This window comes from Watersipora subatra, chromosome 4 (assembly GCF_963576615.1).
Source record: "Watersipora subatra chromosome 4, tzWatSuba1.1, whole genome shotgun sequence".
NCBI lineage: Eukaryota > Metazoa > Bryozoa > Gymnolaemata > Cheilostomatida > Watersiporidae > Watersipora > Watersipora subatra.
Window position 1 is genome coordinate 60783492 of NC_088711.1, and position 22658 is coordinate 60806149.

At 35.7% G+C, this 22658-nt stretch overlaps 1 protein-coding gene across 1 annotated transcript; it reads left to right on the forward strand.

The window, feature by feature from the left end:
- The first annotated feature begins 2273 nt into the window (after positions 1 to 2273).
- Positions 2274 to 18736, forward strand: LOC137393621 (uncharacterized). Its single transcript, XM_068080257.1, has 9 exons — positions 2274 to 2560; positions 5555 to 5666; positions 7365 to 7585; positions 8164 to 8398; positions 10570 to 10700; positions 12427 to 12603; positions 13619 to 13753; positions 15538 to 15755; positions 18173 to 18736. The coding sequence occupies exons 1-9, from the start codon at positions 2443 to 2445 to the stop codon at positions 18281 to 18283; spliced, it is 1458 nt and encodes a 485-aa protein (XP_067936358.1). The 5' UTR covers positions 2274 to 2442; the 3' UTR covers positions 18284 to 18736.
- The last annotated feature ends 3922 nt before the right edge of the window (positions 18737 to 22658 follow it).

Consider the following 22658-nt stretch of genomic DNA (forward strand, 5'->3'; position numbering starts at 1 on the left):
TTGGTTTATATATCCTTTGACTAAGCCTTCTCTATTCAGACTGTTTCTATTTTTATATCAAGATAATGTCTAGTATTTATCAAAAAAGCTCTAGAATTTTTAGCACAATTTTGGTAAGATATAAATACCTATATTGATTCAAACAAAGTTCCAAAATAGAGACTCAAATAGAATACAAGGTTTTTTATATTTATGCTCTTTGGGTGTTGTCCTCATTTGAGAATCATAAAAAAGGTCTTGAAGGCGGGGGGGGGGGAGTCACATGATAAGGGGCTATTAAAACTAATAACTAACTCTCTTGTATTATTTAAACGCTGGAACAAACTAAAACATCTAACAGCTGATTAGCTACTAGCTAAGATTATGTCAGCTAGTTACAACGGCTAGTCTCAGCTACTAATATAAAGTGAAATTAGTTTGTCACTTTGTATTCACATATTATACAGTAGTTGGTATCTGCCTCTATCAGTTGTTTATCTCTAACCTTGTGGTATATGCAGAAATTTCTACAAGTATATTCTGATCAAGAGTCTACATACAGCTAAGTTTGAAGCAGAAATTTAAAAATAGCAATGAACACACCATTTATAAGGATCAGAAGCAATCAATAATGATATGGCTAAATGCCAATGCTTTCATCACAATACTCTATATGTGTTCACTATTGACATAATAAATCTACTGACGAAATCCTATTGTCCCATTAAAAAGTGATTATGTATTGTCGATAAGAGAGACCCACTTATCACGACACTGAAAGGACTGTCCTTGTGTGAATGGGCAAGCACTAATATATTCTGCGTCTGATGTCATCCAAAATTGTCAAGAAAGTACGACTGACCAATTAAAGCAACAGACTTGCACATGTGAGCCAATCTCTGCTGTCTTTCTGTGTTAATAACTATGTTCACAATTATTCTGCACTACAGCAAGGTCGAGTGACGCAGTTTGCAGCATGCTTATCGGCTAAGCTGAATATCCAGGTTTGATTTTCATAGGATGCATTTTTTTCTTAACCTTTAGGCGTGGCTCTGGACAAACAGACAAACATACAGACTGACATGGTTCTTATTATAGTAAAGATTATGACGTATTCTAATCACAGACAATTTTAACCATAAGTTTCTTAAACTGGTTCCCAAGGAGTAAACAATAGAAAATAAGTAAACATAAATAACATAATAAAAACAAAAATACAATAAATAAACCGAAATAAGTAACATTGATTCACAGGTTTGGTTTAATAAAGAATTGTTACATACTTAATTACGTACACCTACCTGCTTGTTAGCTAATTTGTTTCCTAGATATTACAGTGTGAAGATGAGCACCACTAGCCTTTCCTGCAGAATATATCTAAAAGGAGCAGTCCTAGAGCGTACAATAGTAATTATCATTCACTTATTATTAGCCTGTGGTTGCGTAAATTGACAAGATTGGTATTAAAAAGTGACAGTGGATTAGTGTCAAAACTAAGCCCACTCATTAGTGAACATAGTATATATAGTGATCTAGTGAGCAGAGGAATGTGTACAAGTGAAAACTGCTGCCAGGTACATGTATAACTCTATATTTGCAATCATCAATAAATTGATGTTTTTTGTTACATGCTACAACAAAAATGAAAAAACAGAAATCAGAAATTATTGAATGAGTTCAACAGAGATGGTAATCTAATAGTACTGCAAAGGAATCAGGATAGTGAATTGAAGGTTGTAGTAACAGAAAGTTCATAAACTGAAACATACGATAGTGGATGTAGTATGTTGGTGTCACAGCATAGAAAATGATGTTGGTCACTTGTGTGGAAGGATAAATACAAATATTCTGGGCAAAGTTTATGCAGTATTTTGAAACCTGCAACACAAATGACCACATGAGCAAGTTTGGGACAGCTTTTATTGTTGTCCCATAAGTTGTTGTAAGCACATGGATAAACTACCAACATAACACATTGAAATAAATAAATGAAGCAAAATTCTTTGTTTTTTTATTCATTCCTTAACCTTTCAGTTTGAGAGATTTATAAAGGCAAAGAAATAACACAAAGTTAGTATGGTGATTGTAAAAGGTCATAATACAACCAGCAAGGCACTATGTCAAACTTTTGCATTGAAAGGAAGGGCAGTCTCTTGAACGCCTGCTTTTTATTTGATATTGTATATCAGATGTGAAATCAAACTAATCTAAATAAAAAATTCATTAATAATTCACACGACGCTCTGCTGAGTTGTTTTTACGTTACTAGCAGTTATACACTTGGATCTGCCGACAGTGGAAACAGGGAAGTTCAAACAAATCAAACTTCATCGATATAATGAGCCAACAATTCAGGTTTCAACAGAAAATGCATCATGACATGCAAGCTCACCAAAATCATGTGACAGACCATCGCAGGACTTAGACAAGCTAACAGCTATGAGAAGAGAGGCATAGCGCACCATGGCTGACTTGCCACTACTAGCATTTTGGGGATTATTGCTGATCTATGCAGTCTCTTCACAGAACAGCAATTGGGTAGAAGAACTTCCTGTTTGTCCAGCAAACAATCCGTCTGCAGGTAAAGTTTAAGTTCACAAACCGTAAATATGGTTGTGTATGTTTAAAATAGTTTGTACGTATTTATAACTTCTTGTGGTATTAGTAGTCATCAACAAAATTATGTTTTTTGTTACAAAAGGAAGAAATAGAAATCAGGAATTGTTGAGTGAGTTGAAGAAAAGTATTTTAAAAGTCGGTAATCTGATAATATTACGGAGGAATATGGTATGAATTGCTAAATTCGATAGTCATAGATTATGTAACGCAGCTTCTCATACTAGGAGCTCATATGAAAGAACACTAAAGTTTGTTGATATACACATAGTTGAAAGGTTTTACGTCATTTCTGTAGTACTTGAAATTTTGATTAGAGTCTTGTTTATCTATTGAAATACTATGCTAATCATAAGAGTCTTAGATGTCACAGACAACATAGACACAGTCTTAGATATCACAGACAACATAGACACAGTCTTAAATATCACAGACAACATAGACACAGTCTTAGAAATCACAGACAACATAGACACAGTCACAGACAACATAGACACAGTCACAGACAACATAGACACAGTCTTAAATATCGCAGACAACATAGACACAGTCTTAGATATCACAGACAACATAGACACAGACAAAGTCTTAGATATTACAGACAACATAGACACAGTCTTAGATATTCCAAACAACATAGACACAGTCTTAGATATCGCAGACAACATAGACACAGTCTTAGATATCGCAAACAACATAGACACAGACACAGCCTTAGATACTCCAGACAACATGACACAGTCACAGACACAGTTTTAGATAACACAGACAACATAGACGCGTAGTAAACACACATGTCAGTATATAGACTTTCTACCACCTGGCTAGATTTCTAGTTGTATTTTATTCCATGTTTAAGAGAAGATTAAGATGAAAATTTGTTGTATTGATTAGAAGTTAGATTTATATCACAAAAGTTAATATAAAGAAAACAGATTTACCAAGTTGAAAGATATGGGCGGTGATAATTTTGTAACATAAAGTCACGATGTATGCTTGCTTAGTTTCTATGTGTCGCTGCTTCATTTGAACTCGTGTAGAATTTAGGACTCCCTCTTGGAAAGAGGCAGTCCTAAATTCTACTTCAGCCTCTAACTACTTCAGCCTCTAACTACTTCCCCTAATTCTACTTCAGCTACTAACTTCAGCCTCGACCTGCTGTCGAGGCTGGAGTAGTCTGTGTGTTGTTGAGCTGTCTTTTTGGTTTGCTCTAAATTACAGGGTTTTTATATCCATGTGAGTCACACCTCTGCTCACTGCCTGCCAACTGAGCTCTGCAGTTTAATTAACCAAGCTATTGTGCACATAGAGCTTTCATCATTGATTTATATGGTGTAATTTTTAGTAATTGTCTCACTTTATGAAAAAATAAAGTTTACTTGAACAAAAATCAAACATGGATTTTTATTAACAGTTGTAAACATGCTACAAACTAAAAAATTTAATCAACCAAATTAACTTGGCAATCATTACAGGTCTAAATGAGTGGTTTATATTTTATTTTAAAGTTCGACAACTGGTTTATATGTCATGCCTTGTTTCAGTTTTTACCATTGTTTAAGTTGGAGTTAGACTTTTTAGTTGCAGGATTCCACTGAATATCTTTAAAGTCCATAAACATGTGCGTGTGTGAGTGCGTGCGTGCGTGTGTGTGTGTGGTGTTCTAGCAATGATAAATAGTATTTGTTACAAGTGACTGGTGAGGAACCTGAGATTCAGCGACACTCAAATTTAAAATCCTAACAGCTGCCTCTCGACAAAATATGACTTGATATTTTAATTAATACTAAATACTAAATTTGGCTTGATACTAAATATTACTCGACTCGAAACTTGATTCATATTTTTACATGCAACTCATTTTTTTGTTCTGCAGTGCTGTACATAGTAACAACTTAAACTGACTTGTGACTTGTGACTCGTTATCACTAGTAGCAAATGAACTTGAACAAACTTAGTCAACTTGATAAATATACTTGTTCGCACAGTTTTTGTAGACACACACCATACTTACTTCATTCTGAATATATTATCTACTAGTACCCAAGCAGTTCGTGGAGATCATGAAGTGTAACACCAATCTGCACAAGTATTCTGAAATGTAGAAGGGTGATTGATTAGTGCAGATGTTAGAGTGTCGGTCTACCAAGCCAAAATTTGGGAGAGTAAGTTTTGTTGAGAGCAATATTTTTCTTACTATAGTAAAGATGTTGAAATAACTTCTAGCTGAAAGGCAGAATCATTACTATAATAAGAGCTGTATCTGTCCGTTTGTCCAAATCCACGCAAATAGCGAAAAGATTGTACAACACAGAATCAAACCTAAATATGCGGATTCCCAGCCAAGCACGCTGCTATCGGCACCACTCGACCACCTATGTGCGTTTAAGAATATTTATGCTCATACTTGTTACTCATGAGAATCTCTAACTGCTTACGGGACTGCCGAGGTACTAATGTTCATACATTTTAGAAACTTTTAGCCAAACCCAACAACATTACTAATGTAACTGGTTGTATCCCTTGTTCCCTGCCTATAATTGGGCTCCAAAAGATATACATTGGTTTGTTATCAATCATGTACTAGTGAAACCAATAGATATACTTGCAATAGAGTTATAGCTCACTGTTTACCAAAATCAAAGTTCTTTTCTATGTAATCTTGATCCATCAAAGGGGACATTAGCTAAACGCTAGAGAATATTTTCAAAATGATGAGCCAGATGAGTTAAAGATTCAACATTCTCTTTGAGTTATATATATTGTCAAATAGCAATATAACTGTACGCACATCAGCTTGTTTTAAGGCTAGAAAATGTAAAGCTTGGAACTAAGGCCTTTGAACAAGAAAAAAAATACAAGGTCACAAAATTACTTATGATTTAATCCTCAATAAGTAATATTCAATAGTCGATAGTATTAGATGAGTCAAAACAGGTGAGAGATTATATACTTGTAGATCTGAAGATGATATCAGCAAACCACACAGCCAAGCAGACCAACGTGATGACCTACGCTAAAAGACCATTCTCACTGTATTGCTGTGCCACAGGCTATGCTTATTTCAGATGGTGAGTAATACATATTACAATCCTTACCTACGAGACTATTATGTGGGGCTAACAATGAGTACTTATAATGTAACTCATGCTCACTTTAATTGGAATGTTTTGAACCACTTTTAACTTGCCTCACTACATGAGTTAAATCATCAGCTAGTTGTAAATGCAAATAGCATAATTGCTTTTGTATTCCTTTATAGCCCAAATCCTAACTTGTTTTCCTTTTACATAAATGTATTTACATTTCTCACTAACTATTCTATGATACATTGTAGTTATTGATATACTAAAACTTGTCCTTCTATTATGATTTAAAGCTTCCTAATCACTGTTGGGTGTACCGTCTTTCTTTAAAATGTTATATCAGTATTACATTTCTTAATAGTATACATGTACATGTAAACAATACCTCGTTCTAGTAAACTTGTTCTTGAGTAAATTTTTAGCTGTTTTGATTTTTGAGAAACAATAAATTAACAACAAAGAAATATTTTATAAAGTCAAAAGAAGGCAATAGCAAAGAAAATTGAAAACTACAAAATGGTACTTTTTATATCAAAGAAAAAAAACTTTGACGGTATTCATGGCAAAAGAGTCAAAACAGTTTTCAATTTAATCCAAAACATAAAAACATCACTTCTGTAATATAAACAAAGCATTGGTTTCAATTTGATGTTTAGTTGGTACACATCATTGTGTTGGGAAGAGTGATATAAACACTAAACCAAAGCTATGGTAGGAATGATATATACTAATTTATAATCAGCAGCTACTTGCTATTAACCTTTGGTTGAGTGAATTTACTATACTTAACCACAACACGAAGTTAATTTATTCCAAGAACCTTTCCGCATGTCAAAACTGTGGCATGTGGAAACAAATATTATTTTATAAATAAACTGTCTTTTACTAACTTAATGATAAAGAGTTCAGCTAATTTATAAATACAATAAAAACAAAAATTAATGTTTTCATATATAATTATGTTTTGATAAATACAATCTCTGAGTTTAATTGAATACAATATTTTATTGATCTCGCTTTATGGAGATCTCTAGGTTTGTGTGGCGTTTGTATCACAAATCCAATATTTGCAAAAAGTTTTCTAATGACATTTTACGCTACCATTATGATGGTCTTTGTGATCTTTATTCTTTTTTGATAATCAAAAGCCAACTTTTAACCATACTATTAGCAAAAAAGGTATACTGCCAAACAAACCTTCCTTATGAGTGAAAACACAGACACTTGAAACTTCGTATTAAAATGAGCCAGGCCATAGCAGTTGAAGCACTTTACTGCAAGCAGATTGGCTAGCATAAGCAAAGAGTGGGCATAAAACTTGTTATCATCATATCACGTACTCAGTTTTGTGTGCCAACATGACATATGCGGGAGATTGCTTCATAGCGACCTGTATGAATGTCACAACTTGTATGATCTTATAAAAAAATAAAAACTTAATTTGGCTCACATTCTGTGTACAAATGTTGAGCTTCAAATGCTGTAATCAAGCATGGCACCATTTTGTAAAAGCAGTAATGAGTTTAAATTTCCCGCTCCTGAGGTCATAAGGTCATAAGTTTTATGAGAGTAAATACTAACTCCAACATGGCTGCAGTAACTTCCCAAAAATAAAGGCTGTATTGCTTATATGTCTCAGCCCTTTAAATTTGCCTTGCTTATTCTTTTATCCGCTTACAACAGGTATAAAGATGGCGTAGAGCTCGGGTCATCAACTCCCCACATGTTTCAGTATAATGATGAAGAAACCAGAGAAAAGGTTTTCTGGTATCAGCTCACTAGTGCGGACTGTAGCAACACATCAGTGCCAAAATATTACGAATGCATTTTTGTCTGCGAAGCGTTTTCTGCAAACAGTTCAGAAAGTGTCTCTCAAAACATCCCTGTATTTGTCTATGATAAAGGTGAGTTTTATTGAATAAATCGTAATCTCTCTTCTGTTATGGGCTCACAATTTTCATATCAGTTTAATGACTGTAAATCTGGCATAATTTTCCTTAGCTTCTGTATCGGTCATTTTTTACCTGCTGGAAAGAAGAGAGACTCAGACACTCATTCATACACATGTGAGCTGATAGTAAGATGGCACAGTGAAATGAAAAGCTGCTTTGAGAAGACAACTCTTTTTGCTTTCCATTTTTTGTTTATCATGTTGATCTACATGTAGTAGTCATGGGGTCTAAATGACAGGATCAATCATTGACTCATTTAATTGAGATAGGTTTAAATACACAATTCAATTTCTAAATATTTAATTATCAGCAAAGTATTTTATTAAATATATAATGCAACGGAATTTACAAAAATAAAGTCACATGTTAAGAACTTATTTTCCCTTTCAAGCATGTGTTGAACTATAAATTATTGCTATAAGAGAGTTGAACATTCATAGATCCTTTCTGTAAAAATTGTCAATCATTAACCAGTGTTCTCACGACTTTATCAGAAGTCTATGTATGAGTGGTGCTGCTTCAATTACTAGAGCTTGCTGCCGAGCCTGGATCAATCTCAGAATTTGTCAATGCGTCTGCGGAAACGTGTCTATATGAAGGACAGACTTTGCACGCTTTCTGCTACCTCTGGTACGACAGCAATGAGAATTTTTATGAAAAGAAAATAAAACTGTTGATGGAGAATGGTACCGCTGTGTCTGATCTCATTGATAAATCAGTTCCTAGAGAGACCCGGAGAATACTTGAGGACTTTGTTGATCCCCTGTAAGTTATGACCACCTGTTCAGTTCAAATATGTCGAAGTAAAACATGGACCAAAAATTTCTGGGAAGCTCTTGAAATATGTCCTGGTTATAACCAGAGCCGTATAGTTTCACAGAGTCCCGTGACCAAAAGCCGGAAACAAAAACGTCCGATTCCAAACAAACCCGATCGACATACTGATCTCTAATGGAATATTCATACCTCACTCTCAATACCGCTCTTTTTTGCATTTACTTTACGTTTTTACAAATACGTTGTTAGCACCTTTTTGTAGGAAATTTTGTTTTCTTTCAAATGGTGTATAATACAATAATCAAATTCAAAGGGACTGCCAATGGTAGTAATTTTTGTTGGTTAGTGTTGCGGCATCTCCATTATAACTTATATAAAACAATAGTGGGCGCGGCTTGTTTGCTTGGAGCCGTGCGAGCTTCGATATGCGCATCCGTTAGCAGCAAAACTCTGTGAAGTTATACAGCTCTGTACTGTCAGAGTCATATAGCTTTAAAAAGTCTCGCGACCAAAACCGGAAACAAAAACGTCCGATTCCAAACAAACTCGATCGACATACTGATCTATAATGGAATGTTCATACCTCACTCTCAATACCGCTCTTTTTTGCATTTACTTTACGTTTTTACAAAAACGTTGTTAGCACCTTTTTGTAGGAAATTTTGTTTTCTTTCAAATGGTTTATGATACAACAATCAATTTCAAAATGACTGCTAATGGGAGTAGTTTTTGTTGATTGATGTTGCGACCTCTCCATTATAACTTATATAAAAATAGTAGGCGTGGCCTGTTTGTTTGGAATCGAGCGAGATCCCGTATACGCTTCTGTTAGTCGCGGGACTGTGAAACTATACGGCTCTGGTTATAACTAGCTGATGTATGACCTTGCCAATAACTGCCCTACATATTGACACTTAGTTCAACCAAACAGCGTGCTATTGTTTTATAATTAGTTTTCATATTGACGTTATGCCCTACTTGTTGTTTTCTCATTGAGTGGTTCAAATACGCCTGAACAAGTTGCCAGATTTACTGAAATGCTCAAAAATCTTACAACAATCTACATACAATAGATGTTCCTATAACATTTACCTCCTATAAAATAAATTCCACATCATATAAAGAATTTAAGTGAAGTTTTTGCTTTGTACTACTTAAATGTAACAAAGTAGTACAAAGCAAAACTAACACGCTTGCTTTGAACAGGTTTGAAGTCATGGATACAGAGATTACAGTTAGGCAGTAACACAAGCACTGATGTGTTCAACACACTCTTTGGACATCATTGGTTGTACGTTTAGCATGTTGGTTTGGTGTTGAGCTATGCTTGTGTCTCATTGGCTAGTTTCGTTAACTGTGAGTGCATTACCTGTGTCAAGAAAAGGTAGCTGCTTGGTTGCAATAGTTATTTTGTACGTTATAAAAACGAGTTAATATTGTAGTAGTTTTATAGTAGCCTAGTATAGCCTTGATATTGTGATATACTAGTGCAGGTACAGTAGACGCCCCTATAATGCTCTAGGGACGTCTACTGTATTACTAATAACTGTGATCATAAGACCGATAAAGTAAGGCATGCAGTTTCAGTCTGTATAGCCATAAAGTGCTAACACTCTCACTCTCTCTCTCTTGACAAAGCTTGAGGCCTCAGACTATGACCTATTTAGCAATTGTCTAAATGTTAAGGCTAAAGTTGAAATGTATAAAAGCTAACAAATGCAGAACTCGAGTTTATCACTCTCCGTAAATGTTAGCTATGTAGAATAACTTGATAAGGGAAAAATGATTTGCTGTTTGTTTGCCACTGTTCGGTTTTGAGATGGAAGTTAGACTTGTTAAGCGAACAACATTTTAATAGGACTTCTGATTCTATTATGTAATAAAACTTATAACAGGTATACTATATTATTTAGCAAACTTTTGTTTGTCTTCTTCTGGATGGCTACAATGTACTAGTCTTGTACTATTAGGTGAGCATAGATCAGACTGCTCTTACAACCAGGCGCCTTATTAAGAAGTTAGCCCGAGCACCATTATTCACAGGTTGGGCGCTTTTTGATTGAGTGACACCGTACCCTGCTGACCTTACCACAACTTTTGCCTATTAATGCTACATTTTTGTATTTAGCATGTCGATTTACTTTTCCTCTGTGTTACAGTTTCAGCAAGGTTCAGTATATCATTACGATCTACAATGTGACGAAGGAGTTCCTGAACCAGACCTACACGTGTCAGTCAGTCACCAATCCTACAGTTAAGAGAAGCTTCTTCGTAGGAATATGTGGAGAAGGTAAAACCATTTTCAGCGATGAATCACACTGCCCTGACTAACAAACGGTTCATCTACGAGTAATATTAGTTGATCACTATTTGGACAGGTTCAAGAGCTCAGTCACACAAATCAAACACAAGATTGCAGCCAGAAAACTGATTACTGGTAAATCAGGAGAATGAATTTATTTCAAGTTGTTTATCACCGCACTCCATTGTTTAAATTGTTTTGATGATGAATGATTCAAATATTCTGAGGTGTGTATCTTCATGCTTCATTCAGTAGATGGTGAAGTGGTGAAAACTTTCCAACTCCAGTAATGAAACTGACTACCCAAGTTTGCATGATAGCAACTAAAAGCACTTGTACTACATGTCAGCTGTGACAGCTTGAGCAGGCTTCTCTCTAATCTAATTCATTGCACTACTTTATACCCTTTATTTATGAAAAGTGTACCGTAAATATTTGTGCACCTTCACTGATGCCAAATGAAAACTGCTTATTGCCCAATTGAATACATGTAGCATGAAGAAATCTGACAATAACAGACAGAATTTTTGTATCTCATATGTATTGTATGAATTGCATGATTTGTAACTTTTTGGCTTTTCATTGGGCCATGTAAGTGCAGTTTAAAAGAAAGTGAAGACAACAGGCTAAAAGAAGTATGGCATTAATAAAATAAGGTACTCAAATTAGATGTTGTTAGAGACTTTCCCATTTTCACTTTTGCTTTTCACTTTTGGTTCACCATGTAAAACAAGGAGACAACGACTCCGAAAATATTCCAATGGAATTCTAATGAAGGGGCCAATCATTGGCCAACTTTTCAATCTTCTGTCTGAGATTAAAATTGGTAACATTTAAACAAGATCATGATTTAAAATGTAGATGTTTGAAGCACTAATAAACACCAGAATCAATTAGTTAATCAAAACCAAAAAGCTAAGAGATTGAAATGTAAAAAGGAGTTCAACCTATTATTTTTTAGGTTAAAACTTGAAAAATTGTGAATGATAAATTATTCATGTTTGCACTTGAGAATATTAGAGTAAAGTGTGAAGATCACAACTAAAAATTTAAATCTTTACAAAATGAGTTTTTTTTATTTTGATGAAAGTCTAACTTTGAAAGAAAAATAAGAAATGAAGGTCTCACTTCTAGAAAAAAGATAATACGACCCTCTAAAAGACTATTGCGAATCATTCTACAAAAATATAACAGTCAAACTGTCTGGTAGCAGTTTGACTGTTATATTTTTGTAGAATATACAAACATGTTTGTAGTCAAACAGTAGAATAGGTAGAGCAATATAACAGTAGAATAGGTTTGCTGTGTTTGATAGCAAAAGTTGAAATGAAAGGTGTATTTCAAAATACAACTGTAAAGCCTACTAAAGGATACCCAAGCTACCTCGATTTACTTGGAAAGAGATTCACAAATGGCTTGGTCCTAAGGCTACAAACTATCATAATAAGCTTTTTTAGTCATAAAGTTTAGCTACTACAAGGACTATTTCTTCAAACAAATGTTAAAGAGTCTAAGCTGAAACTTTTTGTAATTATGAAAGTTATTTTCAAAGCTTATCTAAGCAATAGCTTCAAACTTTTCAACTTGTTTTTTCTGGACGTTCATCATAAGTTTGAGCTATATAATAACTACAGTTGAGCATACAGTAATCTATCGCCATTTGATAGCTTCATGTTTACAATTGATACGTTGTTGCATATACAAACCTTTTTAGAACCGAGCATTGCTACTGAAGTCATAAAGGAGTCGGATATTTCCCTGAAGATTGGAATTCCTCTCTCCTTGCTTGTTTTATTAGTCGTCATAGCAACCATTCTGCTAGTGAAGTTTAATGCCTACGCAAATCTTTGGTACAAAGTTCATATACTCCGCCGAGTTCAACAGACAGCAGGTAATTATATTGAAGCGTATTAATGTCTGCGTATTAATGCCTACCCAAAGCTTTTAGGTAAATTGGTGGTGATTTCTCTACTTGTTTTATGGGATGCTGCTGAAAACATATAAATTTCACTTGGTTGAAATTATGTCTGTGGCAGCTGCAAATATATTTTTACTTCTCAGCTAATAAATTTTACAACTGCTGTAAGTTTTAACGTGCTGAACACCGATTGCTGCGCCGAATTGCTTTGAGTGACGGGATCAGCATCCAGTGTAGTCTTTCATTGCACAGTTTAATCTTATTAGTTTACATGTGGTGAAAGATTAATAATAATATTACGCATAAAAAGAAACATTCTTAACGATAAACTTTAGTAAAGTTTATTGGAAAGTATCAGTATTTTTTTATCATTTGTGATTGTTTATGATGTTTGAGGTGATCTGGTTGCCAGGATGTTCCAAGATTAAGCTTGACAAAATTTGATCGCCTTTGAAATGGTCAGATCAAGCAAAAGTGCTAATTAAGCTGCCGTCTATAGTTGCAAAGAGACTGACAGAATGGAGAGGCGTAACACTGCAACTCGAACACAATAGCTGATATCAACTATTGATAGAAATATTTCAACAGAATAGAGACGCATAACACTTGAAAGCAGTAGCTGATATCATTAATAACGATAGCAACTAGTGACATCATTTCCCACCTTTTGTCTGAGTTTTAATTGTGATCAAGTTTGGTCAAATTTTATCTTGAAACATCCTGGCAGGCAGATTCCTCAAACGTCAAAAACAATTGGAAATAATAGAAAAATTCCGTTACTTTCTGATAAAATCTGCAAAAATTTTGTGTAAGTTGATCTTTAATTGTTAATCTTTAATTAAGTTTATTTCTAAGCTCTTAAAGCAGAACAAAGCTTCCTAAACATAACATTCCATATGTGCTACTTTAGTTGGAGTTTCAGCAACTCAGTTAATATATTTCATTGAGTTACACACAGTCTGAATAATTATATTATTCATTATTTCAGGTGGCTATTCATATGATGTCTATGTCATCTATAAAGATATTTCCAACCCTGTAGTAGCTCAGTCTATTGAGCTTTTGGAGCACGAGTACAAGCTAAAGCTATGCATCGCTGAGAGAGACTTTTCTATAGGAGCAGGTTTGTGGTTTTGGTTGTTTTTTATCATTTTTGTGTGTATTTTTGGTCCGTGATCTATTTGTATGTCATCTGTGTGACTGATTGTTGACTTGTATAAATGTTTGAGTCTTTCTTTGTCTGCATAGTTATAGATAGATACTTTGTGCATAGTTGACCATTTACTTTTCCCCTTTTTTGCTACTTTGTATGCGTGTTTAAACCCCTTTGTTTACGCATCTGTTAGTGTTTATTATTCTATTTGCTTTCATGCTATTTTGTTTATTTTTTGAATGCATGTTTGATTGTCTATTTGTCTGCTCCCTTGCCCCTAGGGCGATCATCTGCTCCCTTGCCCCTAGGGCGATCATCTGCTCCCTTGCCCCTAGGGCTATCATCTGCTCCCTTTCCCCTAGGGCTATCATCTGCTTCCTTGCCCGAGGGCTATCAATAAGTTTGTGTGACTGCCTCAAAATTTACTTGAATGGCTTTTTGCTAACATCACAAAAGATTTTTAAGTTTAAAGTGGCAAACCACAGCACTAGTTTGTGAGCGCCATTTATGGATAAGATATTCTCAACTAGATATTGTCAGAAAACTCTGTATTGTTCCTTCCTTTAGCAGCATTAGGAGCTCCTGCACGGATGCATACTTTCATCTGTTATCTAGTCATCATCTCCTACGAGTCATTTGCCATGATTTCTTTTATTCTAGAGGTCGTAATCATGGAGTCCTTGCAACTATTACATGGATAATGCAAATGCTTTTTACTAGTACATCAGTTCTAACGTTTCCGTTTTCGTTTGTTTATCGGGTTTATTTTAGGTTTGTAAGAATATTTGAATGTTTCTGTTTGACAGCACCTGCTTGTCATTCTTTATATTTTAACATCTTGAACTTTACACGTATAAGAATAACATGTTGCTATTATTCAAATAACATTATCTTCATAACACAGGTATTTTAAAGATAGCTCCTACCACGGCATTGCAACCTAAATAACAAACAATTTTCTTTGTAAACAAATGAATGTTCTATGAAACTGTCTCAATAAAATAGGCATATTAATTTTGATTCTCAAGATTGTCTAAAAGCTATACACGATGATTTGTTTACATCGACAAACGCTAGTTGATCTGCTACCCCAAGCTTGCTCTCTGTAAGCGTGTAGCCATATCTACTACCTCGAGCTTGCTCTCTGTAAGCATAATTATATCCATATCTACTACCTCGAGCTTGCTCTCTGCAAGCGTGTAGCCATATCTACTACCCCGAGCTTGCTCTCTGTGAGCATATAGCCATATCTACTACCCCGAGCTTGCTCTCTGTAAGCGTGTAGCCATATCTACTACCTCGAGCTTGCTCTCTGTAAGCATAATTATATCCATATCTACTACCTCGAGCTTGCTCTCTGTAAGCATATAGCCATATTTTACTTCTTGCTTCACTTGGTTAGCAAAACAGTTTGATACTAAACTTGCTAATAACCAAATTTTTGCAAGTTTTTGACACCAGATGGCACTACCTTTTTATTTATTTATTCTTTTTGTGGGCCACATGTAAAATATTTTTACTAAAAATTATTATGAACTGCCCAATAAAAGTATATATGTAAGCCCAATTATCTGGATAAACAATGAAATTTGACTTTTGTTATCTGAATAAAACCTAGTATCACTATTACATAATTTATTAGCATAAATGGAATTCTTTATCTTGGAAAGGAAATATGATCAAAGGTCAATAAAGACAATTAAATTATTATTTATTAACTTGTGCTTATCATTCTAATCTTTTTTATATTACAGTGACACCACAGTCCATAACAGAAAGCCTAAAATCCTCTAAAACAGTTGTTGCCTTCCTATCTAATGACATGTTTGAAGACAGGCAGAGTGTTCAGGACTGGTCAGACGTGTCTCTCAGTCTATCCCTTGCACTCAACAAGCACCTAGTTCTATTTCTATTAGAGGTTATTGACCAGAAGTGGCTGAAGAAGAGAAAAGACATCAGAGCAGCTCTCAAAGTATGTTACCACAGTTTTAGCGCATCATTTTTTATCATGAAGGAGTTATCTACTCACAGCAAGTAATAAATTTTACCTATACATAGCCTTTGCATATAAACTATAGTATTACATAGAGCTGTGGCTAATGCAACAATTCTTTGTAAAAAGTAATTTTAAGGCTTGTATAGAAGATGCATAATAAATAGAACAAAGCCCCTGAGATCTAATGGAAATGTTGTTAAGCCAGATCTGATACAAAATTAACCAATTTAACATATTAAAGTTATATTGCTTTTATTCTAGCTTTCAAACAAAATTTTAAAAACTAAAGTATTGAAAGGCTACTTGTTATTTAAACTGGGAAAATATTTTATTCTTTTGAATGTACAACTTAGCAATGTATGAGCTGGAGCCTTATTTTGTAAAGTCATAATTAGATTGGAACCTTTAGAATGAGACAGCTATCTTACATGGCTTTAGACAGATCGCTATATTAATATTGATAATAATAAAAATAATAATATATGTTGAAAGAGACCAAAGAGGAAGAGGATTAACGAGTGTTGAGGAAACTGTGAATTACGAAAGTCACAGTCTGAAAAAGTACACAGAAGGCAGCCCAGTCGAATTTATAAGAACAGCGGGTAAGATCATGAATACCAACAGTGAAGATGGAAGACAAGAGTATAGAAACCATCAGAAAACTGAACGAAAGCAAAACTGGCATGATAAACCAATGAACGGACAACATCTAAGACAGAGAGAGGATCAAGCAGCAAAGGAGACATGGCAATGGATGAAGAGGGGATGTCTCAAACGAGAGACTGAAAGCCTGATCATTGCTGCCCAGGATCAAGCATTAAGAACCAACTAAAGGAAGGCCAAGATAGAAAAGTCAACAAACGATCCGAAATGCAGATTGTGCAAGCAGAAAGATGAAACAGTGTCCCACATAGTCAGCGAATGCAGTAAGATCGCACAGACAGAACATAAAGTGCGGCATGACAAAGTGGCAAGCGCAGTGCACTGGAGTATATGCAAGAAACATGAGTTGCCCTACACAGAAAAATGGTACGACCGCCGTGCAGAAGCTGTATTGGAGAATAAGAAAGTGAAGCTACTATGGGACTTCAACGTGCAGACAAACAAGGTTATTGAAGCTATAGAAGACCAGACCTGATACTAATAAACAAAGAAACCAAACAGTGTCAGGTCATAGACATAGCAATACCTGGAGACACAAGGGTAGTACAGAAGGAAGATGAGAAGATTGGTAAACACAAAGAGCTTGGGTTCGAGATAAACAGACTGTGGAAGGTGAAGACCGAAGTGATACCAATAGTGATTGGAGCACTCGGAACAATATCAATGAGGCGTATAGCATACTTGGCCAAGGTGGGAGTGAACATGTCTTTTGAGACTATACAGAAAACAGCCATCTTAGGAACAGCTCACATTCTGAGGAAGGTTCTCTCTTAGTGGAATTAAGGAAGATGTTGGATCCTTTGGCCTTTTGTTAAGACCCGGACTCAACACGGACTAAAACCAGTCACCTACCACCACACGACTGTGAAGAAAAACTTTTACAACAATAATAATAATACTAATAATAATATGTTGAACTTTTATATGCTGCTAAACAACAAAATGCTTATACGTGTATATTGATATGTTTACCACTGAATATGCGCAGCAAGCCTTCATTAATATGACAATAACATGCTACAAATTTAACTATAATAAGATAAGTATTAATTAAGTTGGATAGAACTATTGGTGTTGACACAATGAAACCAACTGCTACATTAGCAAATAGCTTAATATTTGTAGCTGAACTAAATGAATGTCCAGCTTTGCATGAGTAATAAAAAAGTTTTTGCACCGAAAATTTATTTTTAATTATCATATACAACATTTAGCATTCTAACTTTCAGATGAGGGTGCTTTGCTTATTTCTGTGTAATTCATACTGTACCGGCTGCAGTACCTATTACAGCTCTAATAATACTGATTGCAATAGTCTTGTTGGCTACATGAGTAAGCATTTTTCTTCACCTATAATGAGTATGCAATTTTCTTCTGGTATGGTTTCACGCATAACACTAGCTGCAGTGTTGAGTATGAAGCTGTGAAAGATTGGCACATGTAATAAGTGTGTGCCTAATTTATTCCATAGTATAACCAGTTGGACAGCGTAGTGTATTGGATAAATGCCTGCCTGCAGAACTAGCAATTGTGAGTTGAAATCCAGTGCCTAGTGGGTTTTTCATTCTTAAAACTTGATCTCTATAGCTGGACATATGCACAGACAAACTGACAAACATTATGCTGCAAATTGGATAAATTTGGCTTTCTTGTTTACTCATGTATAAATACCTTATAATAATTTGGGCTCATACAAGCCAGACTCTATGGTCGCTTGCGGTTTGTTTTAGGTCCTCAAGTGCATCCGATGCTCTGAAGGTTTTGAGCGGAGCATCCGTATGCCTTTTATGAAGTACCGGCGAATGCTTTCACTCGATGACAAACCTGAGACAATTCTGTGACAAAGTCATGTAGTGAACATTCCATATAATAAAACCAAACACATTGTGGTACTGTATTTAGAGCTATAGCACCTGTTTGACATCAAATATGTACTTTATTAACATTGATAGTTCCAGTGAGTTTGCTGCAGCCACCCACTAAGTGTTCTAAAATTTAACTGTTAATTTTGGAGAACCAGAAGTATTAGTTGTGTTGTTATTATTGTTATTAGCTGTAACTAATGTATCTCGATGAGTCTTCCCTTATACTAATGGAATAGCCGTGACAACCATACCAAGGTGTCTCATACAATTATTTTTCATTATAAAACTAACTCTACAAATTATTATTAGACTGTCTATTTTTTTAATGAGTAAAGGGAGTAAATATATTTATCTCTTTTCACTTTTTCAACTGATATATATAGTGTTTTGTTGGCAGAAATTTCATTTCAAAAATAGAAATACTTTTCAAATTAGGACATACAACAATAGAAAAAAAAGAAAAAAAGGCAACAGTTAGCCATTGAAATCAAATAAATAGTTTGACAAAAAGAGTTTTAAATGACTTTCTCCGCTAAAAGAATGTATATTAGGTGGAAGATTGTTAAAGCAGCTGGCAATGATATTTTTAAAATAATTGCTAGTGGTTGTATGCAATTTGTTCATATCACGTAAGTTGAAATGAATTGAGAACTTGTAACCGTCATGTAAAAAGCGAGGACACAAACCATGAAAAATCTTGAAATTTTTAATTGAAGGACTGTATAAGACCATCACCTATGAAGAAGCTGAGTAGCTTTGTTGACTTCTTCCGTAACAGAATGCTAGGTTAGTAGTGAGTACGCTAGTAGTAAATGATCGACAGCAGTCTATTTTTTCATTTTTTTATTTAAGATTTAAACTAGCACTCAGGTTACTCTATTATATTACTACTAACATATAAATAGTCTCGTGCAGGGTGAGAGATCATCAGGTGTAATAACTATGTGCACAGTTATTTTGTACCACAGCAAGGTGCAGTTTGTAGTGTATCCATCATCTAAGCCAAATATCCAAGTTTGATTTTCAAGAGATACATTTTTTTCCTAACCTTTAGGAGGGGCTCTGGACAGACAAACAAACAGACAGACTGACTGGCTGACATGGTTCTTATTATAGTAAAGATTATGACATGACGTATTCTAATCACAGACAATTTTAACCACAAGTTTCTTACGCTGGTTCCCAAGGAGTAAACAATAGAAAATAAGTAAACATAAATAACATAATACAAACAAAAATACAATAAATAATTAAACAGAAATAAGTAACATTGATTCACAGGTTTGGTTTAATAAAGAATTGTTATATACTTAATTCCGTACACCTACCTGTAGAGGTGGAACGAGACACGAGACGTCTCGAGTATCGACCTGTCTCGTCTCGTATCGGTCTCGTCTCGACTTAACTATTGCCAAACTCGAGACAGGAAATAGAACTAAAGCGCCTGCGCACGGTTGTTATAACATGGCTTCTTGCGGTAGCAACAACTCCATATATTGTAATGGATTGCGGGCAACTGCCTTTAAAGTTATACCCGGTCCGTTACTACCCGTTGCTACTGATTATGTTGGCCACTGAGTCTAATCATGTAGTCCGGACAACGGCCCTGTTATTTTTTAGTTCGGTTCTGTGTCCTTAAAACAGATACCGGGTCGTATCTAATTACTCTTCGGATAATCCAATTTAATAAATTAGACTTTTGCGGGTAAAATATCTGTATTTTATCGTATCGTGTCTAAACACCAACTGCCCATCATAAAATTCGGGCCTCTTTTACGTATATACTACCAATCGCGGGTAAAACTTGCCCGGACACAGAGAAACGAACGAAAGGCCGTGTCGACCATAGTCCGTGTTCGGTTAACAATGACGTTTTGTTAGCTCAATGTAAGAATATACATGTGCATGTATACAGTAATTAATATAATTTCATGAGTACAATTTAAATATAATTCACATACTACAGCTAATACACAAACAAAACTTAACATTAATGAAACGATAAGAATGAAAGTGTTATCGTGTGTTCTTTTAGTTGCGGTATTTCTTTGTAGAGCGACGGCTATCGGTTTCATTACATTAAAAAGTAAGAACTATTCAATAGATAGTAAAATATACATGTACAAAGCAATATGTTTATAATAATTATGATCAATCAAGCTCAAAATTCTTAGAATATATAACTTCGGTATTTTAAAGCTGTTTGTGTCACTTTTGTTTACAAAAACTACATGCATATCACTATTAAAATGTTGTATTTAAATCGTTTACACCAGGTGAAAATTCAATTTAAAAAGAGTTTTATTAATTTTATATATACCAAGTAGCTAGTACTTGTGTAGTGAAATCATCACCAAATGCTCATTATTTTACTGTCTCGTGTCTCGAGTCTCGAATTTTTACAAGACAGTGTCTCGAGTCTCGTCTCGAGCTTAAAAAACCTGTCTCGTTCCACCTCTACCTACCTGCTTGTAAGCTAATTTGGTTTTTACATACTACTACAATGTGAAGGTGAGCACCACTAGCCTTTCCTGCAGATTATATCTAAGAGCAGTCCTAGAGCGTACAATAGTAATTATCATTCAGTAGTTGGTTATTATTAGCCTGTGGTTGCGTAAATTGACTTGATTGTTATTAAAAATTGACAGTGGATTAGTGTCATAACTAAGCCCACTCGTTATTGGATATAACTTATGTATCGTAGTGATCTAGTGAGCAGAGGAATGTGTACAAGTGAAGACTGCTGCGATGTATGCATGTATAACTTTATATTGACATTAGCAATCATAAAAAAGATGTTTTTGTTACATGCTACAACAAAAATAATGAAACAGAAACTAGGAATTATTAAGTGAGTTGAACAGAGTTGGTAATCTAATTGTATTGTAGAGGAATCAGGATAGTGAATTGAAGGTTTTAGTAACAGAAAGTTCATGAACTGAAACATACGATAATGGATGTAGTATGTTTGTGTAACAGAATAGAAAATGATGTTTGTCACATATGTGGAAGGATAAATACAAATATTCTGGGCAAGGTTTATGCAGTATTTTGAAACCTGCAACACAAATGACCATACGAACAAGTTTGGGATAATTTTGATTGTTGGCCCATAAGTTGTTGTAAGCACATCAATAAACTACTGTAAAGGTTTTGAGCGACCTTCACTTTCCTCCACTAGTACATGTATATGACTCGGTGCATGAGTTTATACATATATTTTCTGCTTAGTTCATAAGTTGTACAAGAATGCTCAAGTAACAGGCAATGAACAGGCCCAGAACAGCTCTGCTCTTCTACACAAATTTTTGAGCTTATATAGCTAGTAAGCTCCGGCTCCATTCTACTTGGCTGGACCCGGCATGACTCGGCTCGACTCAGCTCGGTCTTGACTTGGCTCGGCTCTGGCTTGGCTTGGCTTTGGCTTTGGCTTGGCTTTGGCTTTGGCTTGGGTAAACTCTGACCTCGTCATTCTGCCTGACTGAGCACAGCCCGGCTCGGCTTAGCTCAGCCCTAGGCTCAGCTCTCAGTGGATCACATTCCACAACACTCTCCCCTCCACTGGTGACCACGGTCTCCAATCTAGACCTTGGGAGAGAGCTTATGGTAGCCACTCGGCAGACCTCCTCCTCTTCTGTCAGGGTTCTGTCCAGGTCTTCGTCATCTGCTTTGGAGACAGCCTCTCAGGAGCAGCTCGTGCCGGCCTCGGCAGTCACCTCCTCCCACTGCTGATCTCTCTTAGGTGCTGCCCCACCTACCGGCTCTGATGCACCCAGTGCTACCTCAGCTTCTTTCAAGCTAGTTGTGACCTGTCAATAAATCCCGTAGGGAGGTGTTACTTCCGCTGTCCATCTTCTCGAGTGCTCTAACGTCGTTCAGAGAAAACAAGTGTTTTAAAAGGAAAGCTTTGGTCACGTTCGTGAGGACCGTTTTGCTGTCTTCCTGTTCGACTTCTGGACCATTTTCCGACAATTCCATGGAGTAGCATACCTCATCTCCGTACTGTTCCGGCTTCCTGGTGGTCTGGGCCGGCCGCGGATTGTGCCGGACCAGAGTTGATTGGATTGCGGGGTTGATAGGATCTGGTGTTGTGGTCTCTTTGGTCTCCACTGGATTTGCTTCAAGTTCTCTCAGAACTTTTTTCCGTGTGGTCGGATTGATTTCCTCAGAACTCGGAGGGCATCTTTGGCTTTCTCTTTCCTCCGGTCCGGCTGGATTTTCTCCCGGAGTTATCTCCTGCCCTCGCTTTTCTGCAGCCTCTAGCAGCAACCTTTTCTAGCTGGGGAGTGGCATTATGGGTACAGGGTCTATTCTGACCTCCTCCTGCCTCCTCTCCGGCTTGCTGGGTCGG